The 11,465-nt window shown below is 47.9% G+C and overlaps 1 protein-coding gene across 5 annotated transcripts in view; it reads left to right on the forward strand.

The window, feature by feature from the left end:
• Positions 1-11,465, forward strand: part of ZMYND8 (zinc finger MYND-type containing 8) — a 106,425-nt gene that overhangs the window by 37,144 nt on the left and 57,816 nt on the right. For all 5 annotated transcript variants that reach the window (XM_018573966.1, XM_018573965.1, XM_018573968.1 and 2 more), the window contains 2 exons: positions 718-777; positions 8,413-8,561. In XM_018573966.1, coding sequence (XP_018429468.1) covers positions 718-777; positions 8,413-8,561 — 209 coding nt within the window. The remainder of the gene's footprint in view (positions 1-717; positions 778-8,412; positions 8,562-11,465) is intronic.

Below are 11,465 nucleotides of genomic sequence, written 5' to 3' on the forward strand. Positions count from 1 at the left end.
GCGTATTCCTTTCTGATTTTAAGTAGCGCATTCATGCTGCGACGCCGCCGGTCGGTTTGTTTTAAATCTCACTGACGGCAAAACAATGCGTGCGCTCCCAATCGTATGAAAAAGCATCGATTCGCAAAGCTGCAGGAGTTGTAACCTGTCTGAACCTATGGCGTCTGTACGCCAAATACTGCGGATAACGTAACGCACAATGCAGTATAGTCAGGTGACCCATGTGCGAGTTGTAAAATCTGCAGGGAAGTAAGAAGTTAAAAAAAATAATGCTTAGTAATTAAAGTAGATTGTAAACCCCCGGACTAAAAGCTCATGTATCGCGCAAATGCTTGCATTGAGCAAGCTTGAATCGCGGCTAAATCCGCTCCAAAAAGGGTCCTGCTGTAGCGACACACGACCCGCGACAGCAGGACCCTTTGCACCATTGAGAAGCATTGAAGAGCGCTATCACGCGGTATATTGCCGCAATATCGTGGGAATTACCGCGCAATAAATCGCTCAATGTGAACGGGGCCTAAGATTGTAAGCCCTCAGGGGCCGGGCCCTCCTTACCATCTTGTCTTGAATTGTATGGTGATTGTAATGTCTTCCTTATATTGTAAAGCGCTGCGCACACTGTTGGCGCTCTATAAATCCTGTATAATAATAATAATAATAATCATTTTCTGCCATCTTGGTGATGTTAATTCCTTAATTTCTCATTCTGTTTTGTAGGTCCAGCTGTGGCGTATCCAGAAGGATTACCCCCGGAACATGCAGACGGCCAGCAGTCCAGTGAGTAGAAGCCGCACATCCGCCAGCACTGAATGCTCAGACACAGGGCTGAAGTCTTTTATTATAAACGTGTTACATTGTCTCAGAGGACAGTGCTGTACAGTACATTGCTTCCATGCTGGATTCTGATACTTTTGTATCCTAGACACACGGCTGTGACATTGTTCATGCTTAACCCCTTCATGACTGAGGCCCTTTTTTCATTTTTTGCACCCATGTTATATTCCACATTTTAGGCCTGAAAATGACTTAAAACCCCCCAACATTATATATTTTCTGAATGCCAAGACCCTATAGAATAAAATGGTGGTAGTTGCAAATTTTTATGTTGCGCAATATTAGCGCAACTCCTTATTAAACCCCAACATTTAGTGAAAATTTTAATTTAATGCCCCAAAACACAACAAAATACCAATTTTTTTAAATGACATATAAAAGATGAGGTTACAACGAGTAAAACGAAAGAAGTATGGGGTCAGTGTTTGTACCCATAGTTCTCCTAAGGGTAACGGGAGGACACAAACTAGCGTCCTCCCGTCAACCTAGGCTCAGTATATAGGGAGCTACAGCTCGCGGTATACTGAGACGCCGCAGCCGGTACGGATCCCGACATTACTGTCGAGATTCACCCGGCTGTGTGAGTGACAGCTGGCTCCGCCTATCTAGAGGCAGCTGTACCCGCCCCTCCCACGTCCGTTCCGCCAGTCAGCTCTGGAGGATCAGAGGGTGGGGGGGGATCCCTGCAGGGAGCCGTGAGTGACAGTCACCACTCTCTGCAGAGAGATGATCGAGAAGCGAGCGAGCGACCGTATGTGTTCACTCACCTCCCAATCTACTGAGCTGACCTGTGACAGTCTCATTGTCGCACGTCGGCTAGAACTATGAGGAGGAGTGATTTTCACTCGCCTCATAGTTCTCCTTTAACCAGTTGACATCCGAAATTGGGTAAAATGCTGACAATCTCTGACTCCACCTTGACGGAAGTCTTGCTAACAATGGGTTACTCCGGCTTTGATGCAGCACAAGTCATCTGTTACATTTCTGGTCATAAACAGTTGCAAGGTTTTCACAATTTGGCGACATTATCCGCAACGTAGATTCTTCCGGGTTCTTAAACATGCCGAACGGGGAATTATTATTTGTATTATTATTAATTATTAATGGGCTTTTATTTCTTGGGGCCAGGGGGCATGGGACACAATAGAATTTGTATTGCATCGATGAGTTTAGTGCGGTATTTAATGGTTTTGTTTTGTAGCGTGATGGTTTTTCTCTCTGGTATAAGTGTTTGTAGTGCCGGTGGGCTTCCCAATCATGTGATTGGCTGCCACAGTGATCATGTTATCGGGAGTACATCCTACTGGCTCCTGATTGCGAATCAGAGACCAGCATCTGCCAGTCACAGCGTGGATTGCACCGGGGGAGTGTATTCCCGGCACATAACAGCGTCACCGACTGTACACATATATGTAACAGCACTGCGTTGACACCCACCGCCGCTCTGCCACATGTATGTCTATGGCCTTTAAAGTAAAATGTAGAACAGCCCTTTAGGAAGTCCAGTATTTTGGGGGTTTGGTTTGCGTCCCGTAACGCAGGAATAAGATCCAGATCTGTCATTCTGGGATCAGTTTGTTCTTTTGATTCCCCCCCCCCCCCTCCATATAAGTCGGTTGCATTGCACCGTGATTGCATGAGACACAATGTAAACGCATCACAAACTGATTTCAAGCAGCCATGTACGCTATTCCTACTCCTACCAGGGCAGACATAGACATAAGCTGGCCATACACTCCCCCCATCCGTGTGCTAAACCTGCATGGATGGAGGAATATTCCCCTGCCGGCTATTGTAGTCGAACGGCGCCCGCAGCTGTCCGAATACTCCATCACTGACTGCACCCTAGGGTTGCCACCTGTCCGGAATTCACCCGGACAGTTCGGGTTTTGAATGCTGTGTCCGGGTTTCATGGCAGCAGAAACCCGGACACAAGATGTCAGGCAGACAGGGGGCAACCAAAATTAAGATAGGTGCTACTGGCCCCCCATTGAAAATAGTCTTAACTGTGATATTTACATATAAATGGGCGGCGCTATTTACATATGAATAAGCCGTGACTCGTTCTCCCCAAAACATTTCTGTGCGTTGCTAAGAGTGTTCGGGTTTCACATGAAGAAAGGGTGGCAACCCTACTGCACCCACCCGCCTCCTTCAACGCCAACAGGGCCAACCTATGGCTGAGTCAGCAGGAATCGCTCCGAATTTCAAGCCGTGTACGGTCGGCTTTTAGATTTCTCATCTTCTACAACTGCAGGAGGTGTCATTCTGCTCTCCGTGCTTCTCCCTGCGGATACACAGCCCCCCTCCCCCCCTGTCCCTTTGTCTGTGTACACAAGACACATCTGGATCTTGTCCAGTGCTGTTAATGGTGCACATTGCCCTCTTTCAGGACGTGCACAGACAGGCTTTTCATGGTATAGAAAGCATTGTGATCCTACTCTGAGAACCGTACACGGGGAGGGAGAATTCAGGACACAAATCATTCACCAACCAGACGGCAAGCTGCCCAGTCAGTCTATGTGTTAGATTTCGGGCACAGATAGCAGGGGCGGGCAAAGATGACACGTTACCTAAACACGACAGAGCCCGACTTGTAGTGGTTCATGTCCAATGCATCCTATACATTGGGTTACACAAAAGACCGGTTACTGCACAGCCCGGGCCTAGCTATGCAGATACTCGTGTCGAGTAGAATGCCGATCTGCAGTCCTCCCCAGTCGTCTTAGGGTTAATATTGGTGCCCAGCAAGACGTGCCCTGTGCAGGAAAGAGGGTGTAATCGCCCCTTCTGATTGGTAGAATTCTGCTCCAGGAAGTTGATGACGGGAATGGGCGCCGCATTGTCTCGGCCTGCGTGACGCTGCAGGCTCCGAGCGCACTGGAACACAGATGGATAGTTAACTGCCTGTGTGTGTGCTGAGCCCACTGAGTGCAACGCAGCCATTCGCTGCTGACGCTTGGAGCTTCTGGGTGGGCATTTAGAACATACCGCTTTTCCCCGAAAATAAGACACTGTCTTATATTTGTTTTGGCTCCAAAAAAAACACACTGGGTCTTATTTTTTGGGTTAGGTCTTATTTTTTTTTTTAATGTATAACAATCCAAAGTTAACGCAAATCCAAATTAAATAATCCAAAATGGCGACGTTAAAGGAGAACTATGAGGGGGGGGGGGGAGCTTTTCACTCACCTCATAGTTCTAGCCGACCTGTGACAATGAGACTGTCACAGGTCGGCTCAGTAGATCGGGAGGTGAGGGAAAACATACCGGCGTTCGCTCACCTCTCGATCCTGTCACGGCTCTCTGCCGTGACAGGGGAGGGGCTGGATTCCCCCCTCCCCGCTCCTATCCGCCAGCGCTGACTGGCGGAACGGACGGGGGAGGGGGCGGGTACAGCTGGCTCTGCCTCTAGATAGGCAGAGCCAGCTGTCACTCACGCAGCTGGGCGGATCTCGACATTGATGTCGGGATCCGCTCCAGCTCCTGCGTCTCAGTATACCACAAGCTGTAGCTCCCTATATACTGAGCCTGGGGTCACGGGAGGACGCTAGTTTGTGTCCTCCCGATACCCTAAGGAGAACTATGGGGAAAAGCCCTGACCCCATAGTTCTCCTTTAAGAATATGGGGATCAGGGCAATCAGGGGTGCCGTACCTTTCCAAGAGCAATTTGGTAACCAATCGCTGGCCAGAATGAGCGAAGGCGGAGCTCATTTGGTATCACTCCGCCTGTGACAGGAGCCGGGGCTATAGAGGAGGCATCGGCTTATGCGGCTCTGCTCCCTCCGGTGCCGCCTTGCTTCCTCCAGCGCCGGCTTCGCTGGCACCGCTGATTCTCTCCCGCGGCTCTTCAAGTTCCCCCCTTACGCCACCATCGGCCCTGGGAATGGTCACAACTAGGTCTTAATTTCGGGGTAGGTCTTATTTTCGGGGAAACAGGGTACATTTGACTCCTATCCACAACAGGTGCCACTGGTCCGAGCTTCACTTGTAGGGATCTGCAGTAGTTGGGGAATTTTTAATCCAGGCATGCCAAACTGATATTTTCTGGACTGCATGTGGCCCTCCCACTCTTTCTTTGTGGCTCTCAGTTGGTTTAAAGGTGCCCATACACCTTACGATTATCGGACGAAACTTTCTGCCCGATGATCGAACCGTCGTACGGTGGCCCCATCCTGCCCCGATTATCGCAAGGTTCATGTAGCCGTAATTAACGAGAAGCACCTGGACGCATTGCGGTAATCGACCGCACTTATTTTCTGTTTGCGCATGAGCGGTGTTAATCGTACGACTTTTGACGGATGGAAACGCCACCAACCTTGCGATTATTGTACGATCGACCAAAGTTTTCAAGCATGCTGACCGTCAAAAGTCGTACGATTGTACAGTACTGTCGGTCGGGCACTACGTTCACACCTTATGATTATCGGACGACAATCGTAATGGGCACCTTTAGGCCCCGTTCACATTGAGCGATTTATCGCGCGGTAATTCCCGCGATATCGCTGCTATTTACCGCGCGATATCGCTCTTCAATGCATCGCAATGGGGCAAAAAGGGTCCTGCTGTCGCGGGTCGTGTGTCGCTACAGCAGGACCCTTTTTGGAGCGGATTTTGGCGCGATTCTCGCTTGCTCAATGCAAGCATTTGCACGATATCGTGCAAAAATGCAAATCGCGCAGTGTGAGGGTGTAGCTGTTTCCAGCTGATCCTTACGTCATCGTGTAGCTGAATACTTCGGTAGAAGCACACACACAAAACACTGCTATTTCTGCCCTGCAGCATTTTTCCTTTCCATAGTTGGCGTAGCTGCATGGAGTTTGCATGTTCTCCCTGTGCGGTGTGGGGTTTTCTCCGGGTACTCCAGTTTCCTCCCACTCTCCAAAGACATGCTGGAAGGGTAATTGGCTCCGGTCTAAATTGGCCCTCATATTTATGCGTGTGGGATAGGGTTCTTAGACGGTAAGCTCCTTGAGGGGCAGGGACCGATGTGAATGTGCAGCTATGTAAAGCTCTGTGTAAATTGCTGGCACCATATAAATACCTGGAATAAATAATAATACATTAAAGGAGAACTATGGGGTTAAGGCTTTTCCCCATAGTTCTCAGGGTAAAGCCCTGACCCCATAGTTCTCCTTGGGGTAAAGCCCTGACCCCATAGTTCTCCTTTTAAAGATTCAGTCCTAACGCTTGCAGAATCTGAAGTGATATATATATATATACGGCTATGAAAGATATATATGGATTTCATCATGCAGCAGCTCTAATTCTTGTGCTTTGCTTCCTGTTCATGAATATATCAGCAATTACCAATCAATCATCCGATCTCTAGTGTATGTGACATTGCCCTGTCCCGGATCTAACATGCGGTCACCTATTTCTACTTCCATCGGTGACAATGTTTCATCAAAAGTAGAAGTTGAATTAAAAAGAAAGGATTCTAATACCTTTCTGTAAGTGAAGTGTTTTTGCTGTAAGAATAAAATATTAATAGAATAAGGCCTGAGCCCTCGTTCACACCTGAACGTTTTGTAGCGCGTTCTACGCTCGACGAACGCTCTACAAAACTCTCAAACATCTAAATCCCATTGTATTCAATGGTCTCGTTCCCACCTTGGCGTATTTCCGCCCGTCCCTAACGCGCTACAAAACGGCCCACGCCTGAAAAGGTACAGGTACTACTTTGGGCCGTTTTGTTGCGCGTTTCCATTGGGATACAGCCAAGTAGCCTTCGGAAACGTGCGACGGTCGCGCGACTTTTTTTTACTGCGAATCGCTAGGTGTGAACAAGACCTGAGCATTCATATAAGAAGCCCTTTGCTACAAGCTCTGATGAATGGGACAGGCTTTGTTCCAAGTCCTTGTTGAACTTTGACCTCCTGGTTTCTGTTTGGCCCTGAGGCCAAAAAATGCAGAGAACACATGACGGCAAGATGGAGTCCTGCTGGATTCTGAGCTCGGTATCCTGTATTTTTTATAAAAGGCGGCCATTTATTTCGGTGCTCGGTGAAAGTCTGAAGAGGCGTTTGCGCATTAGATATCCCAAACTGTAGGTATATGCTTGTTCCAGGTAAGTTCTTTGGGAAGAGTAAGGATAATGATGACGAGCGCAAAGCATGCACCTTCAATAACGTCATGTTTCCATTGTTTATACTATTGTTGTTAGAGGTGCACCGAAATAGAAATTTAAAAAAAAAAAATTGTCAGGCCGAAACTGAAAATGTTATTTTAATTTTTTTCAAATGTTTAATTTTTATTTATTTTTCATAAACTTTTAAAAATATTTTTATTGATTCATTTTTTATTAAATATTTGTATTTTTTACTTTACTTTTAGGGGCTTCCGGGAAATATTAGGGATCTCAACAGACCCCCTGATATTTCCCTTTTAAAATAGAAAAAGAGATTGAGAACACAAAGTCCTCAGAGACACAAAGTCCTCAATCTCTTATTCTGCAGCCCCTGTTATCAATGATCAGGAATCCTCTATACTGAGTGTTCCTGATCATTGATAACATGAGGACGGAGTATGTTTACTATAACCACAATCATGAATGAACAGGAAGTGATGTAGAGGTGATATAGATCACTTCCCATTCATTCATAATTGGGGATATAGTAACCATACTCTGTCCTCAATTATCTACAAACACTCAGCGATCACTGATCACCGACTCCTTGTACCCGCTCTCCCCTCTGACACGCTGTCACAGGAGGCTGAGCGAGGAGGAGAGCTCCGCCTCCTGTGACAGCGCAGGCTGTCTCCGCCCACACACCGCTTTGCCGGACTGTGATAGGAGGCTGAGCGGTGTGGGAGGAGAGACGCCGGCCGCTCACAGCGCTCTCTTCCAGCAGCGCTCGGCCGGCTGTCACTTTCTCTCCTCCCGGCTGGGACACAGAGCAGCGCCCAGCGGGGAGGAAAGAAACCAGGGATGCGCCGCTGTATCGGCAGGAAAATGGCACTGTCGCCATTGAGCCAAAAGTGCCATTTTCGGCCGATATGTTTCGGCGGCTGATATATCGGTGCATCCCTAGTTTTTATTATTATACAGGATTTATATAGGGACCAACAGTTTGCGCAGCGCTTTACAATATAAGGAAGGAATTACAATACAATTCAAGACAAGATGGGTAGGAGGGCCCGGCCCCTGAGGGCTTACAAATCTATTATCAAAGGAGTATTGCAATCCGTGTATGGTTTAATTGGACATCTACATATGCAAGGTGCAATGTGCATATTCAGATTGTTTTGTAAGGAAGAAAATATTTTAAAGAAGAACTCTGGAGAAAAGTAATCTTAACCCTTGCAGTAGGGATACACCTACTGCAGGAGCGGAAAAAAAACCCAGTTGTACTCATCAGAACCTGGCCTTGGGGAGTAAATCCGACCCTGGTTGGCCCCCACTGCAAGGCTTAAGATAAATTTTTCCAGAGTTGTTCTTTTAAGCTGCAGAATTGTTGCTGCTCACCGCACAGCTTTCATTGGATAGCAGCAGCGAGGAAAATGGTGAAATGTTATAGATGCAAACCTGCTTGATGTGCCTGAATGTGACCTGCGTTATAATTGTTCTCGTTTCAGACCCTGGCTCTGCTGAGCGTCCAGGACAGAAGAGGAAGCTTCCCAGTCCGCAGCATTCGTCCAATGGACACTCCCCCCAGGACGCCTCCGCCAGCCCCAGTAAAAAGAAAAAGAAACCGGGAATGTTAAACAGTCACAATAAGGACCAGGTACGGCCTGTGATGGCATTGCAGGGGCTCTCTGTTCTGTGTGTCTGCTGGGGGTCACCCGCAGAGTGTCACCACTGCCACCAAACATGAAATACTTTCTCTTCTATTGAGGAATACAGGAAGGCTTTAACCTCCGGGTTATACTGCTGCCTGCAGGAGGATTGGACACTGGCAAACAAAAAGAATAACTGTAGGGCAGCCCATGATAACTGCTGCTTCTACCAGCATGTCCAGACCCCCCACTGGACCCGATGTTGTAGGCAAAGCCCGGAAGTGACCTTTAGGCTCTGGGTTTCATGTGGGGTGCTCCGTTCTAGAAAGAGTTGGCTGCGGAGTGCTTTCCAGTTACAGAGCCACTGGCATTGCCTTAGTTAGCCGGCCACTCGGGCTGAGCATTAGGAGCGAGCTCTTCTACATCGCTTCTTACCTTTCCAATTCCCCATTTCCTGACGTTTTTCTGCTGCTGGAGGGACTATTGCTGTGGGACTGAGCACCGACATTCAATGGGTGGAGTGACACATATGTTGGCTACATGCTCTCTTTCCTGACATGCAAAGTCAAGGAAACAACTCTGTTTTGCTGCTCTTGCTTGCAGGAAGCCATATGGATCTTCAGTCCCTTCCTGCTGCCCGCCTACAGGGACTTTGGTCACCTCCGACCATCCAACCTTCACCTGCTACCAGCTGTCCAGGTTTTGTGAGTTCCTGAGGCCTTGCCTTGTATCCTGAGCCTGTCATTGCCTTACGGTCACATGGTTGTTAAAGGTCTGACTTTAGGCACATCGGGACAGCCCCGCTGTTCTTGGTGGCCCCAGCTCGCTCTCTATAAACTTCCATGTGGCTGCTTGCAGGGCGCCTACTGATGGTGCCGATGTCTGCAGCTTAGTATCACGTTGTTACCTGCTCCGAGAGTCTCTTCTGTCATTGGATTCGTCTTTAGCTTCAACAGGATCCTCCTCCCTCCCAGCGGATGTTTTACTACAGTCATGAAAGACTTTATGGCCACAAGCACCCAGTTATTTGCTGAAACTACAAGCGCACCATTGTACCTTCCCCTGCAGATTATCTGTCTGACTTACACCGGCCGCAGGGGTTCTGAGTTGCTCTAGTCCTTGATTGAGGAGCTTGTCCCTGAGGAGTTACAGTCCACTGCTAATAATCCCAAATGAAAAGAGACCATTTTGGCTCTTATTGAAGCAGTGTGCGCCACACGGAAACTGGAGGATTTCCCTGTTCCCTCTACCCGTGCTGTTTGCTGGCCTGGGTCCTTTAGCGCTCCAAAGGCCAAAAATACTTTTCCATTCCATGAAGTGGGTCAAATCCTCTCCTTCCTGCAGCTGATTCTGGACCAGAATTTGGGTCTCAGCACAGTCAAAGGTCAGCTTTCTGCCCTTTCTAACTTGCTTCAGGAACCGTTAGTCTCTCACTCCTTGATTAAGACCTTTTGTGCAGGGAATCCCCCATGTAGTTCCTCCTGTTTATTACCCTGTGACTCCATTGGATCTGAATTTGCTTCTCTCTGCACTTCATAAACCACCATTTGTACCCATCAGAGACATTCCTCTCTCTACTTCCACCCACAAGATTGTGTTCCTTGTATTACCTCGGAGTCTGAGCTGGCAGACGTATCCTGCAAGGAACTTTTTATGGTTCTGTATAGGGATAGGGTGACCTTGGACATTTCTGCCGCTTACCTCAACCAGGGCATTGTTCTTCTCTCCCTCTGTCCAGCTCCAGTTCACTAAAAAGCAATTTCCCTCCATTGTCTGGATGTGGTTTGGGAGTCTATCTCTCTCTTTTCTTACAGAAAGACTGATTCCTTTTTATCATCCTGGATGGTCCCCAATGAGGGTTCACCGGCTTTTTATTCCACCATCTCTAGGTGGCTCAGGCAGGTGGTCATCCAAGCCCATGGTCCCAAGGATCAGGTTCAACCCTTTCCTGTCAAGGTGCACTTCTTCTTTTATTAGAGCCGTAAGTGCTTCTTGGGCTTTTCCGAATCCAAAACTTTTACACATATATGCCACCTGGTCTTCTATTCACATGTTCTCCATGTTGTACTAGGTGGAGGTTTCGGCCTCATCTGATGCCAGCTTCGGGTCCTTCAAGCAGTCCAGCGCTGCAGCTCCCATGGGGCGAGTGAGGCACTCGTCTCAGGCGCAGCTGACAGGGGGCGCAGCCAAGACAGGCCTGGCTGCGCCCCCTCGCCCCTGTTGCCATGGCGAGCAATTATTAAGTGCTTGCTGTATTGTCCACCTTTCAACTGGACTGGTTTTGGATGTCCCAAAGGTGAAAGACTTCCTGTGTCCCTCAGTGGATGAGACAGAAAACCGGATTATTGTACTAATCCTTTTCATGGAGTCCGTTGAGAGTCACATGACCCACCTCTCTGTGTTTATTATCATGTCCCTGGTTCCGTGGTGGAAGTAGGGGTTTTCCTGATCAGGCCTACAGTTCTGTTTTGTCTGTAGTGGCAGTATAACCCAAAGGTTCTAAAATGTCTTGTGTCCCTCAATGGACTTGAAAAGGATTTTATGGTGAGTACTTAGATCCTATTATTGTGCTTGTCTGCAGGGATAAAATGTTCTATGCCTTGTCTTTAATCCACTGAGTGGTGTCTGTATTACGTAGACAGTTTCTTTATTCCCGAAGAGAAAGAAATCGATATAGATGCGGAGGTTTTTTGTACAAATGCTGGCCGGGTATCTACTTTATGATGCATCGTTAGTGTCATCAAAGCTTAAATCCAATCACATTAATTATCTTTAGTTTTAAATGGAGAAGGAAAGGGTTCAGTCACCCATTAGCTGTCCCTGCATATTCCTGACAAGAATGCCCAAGAGGGATCATGACTCCATAATGTTTTCTGCAGAACCCTAGCTGGAGTGGGGCATGGGGGGGGGGG

This window comes from Nanorana parkeri, unplaced genomic scaffold, assembly GCF_000935625.1.
Source record: "Nanorana parkeri isolate BGI_ZX_2015 unplaced genomic scaffold, ASM93562v1 scaffold2648, whole genome shotgun sequence".
NCBI classification, from domain to species: domain Eukaryota; kingdom Metazoa; phylum Chordata; class Amphibia; order Anura; family Dicroglossidae; genus Nanorana; species Nanorana parkeri.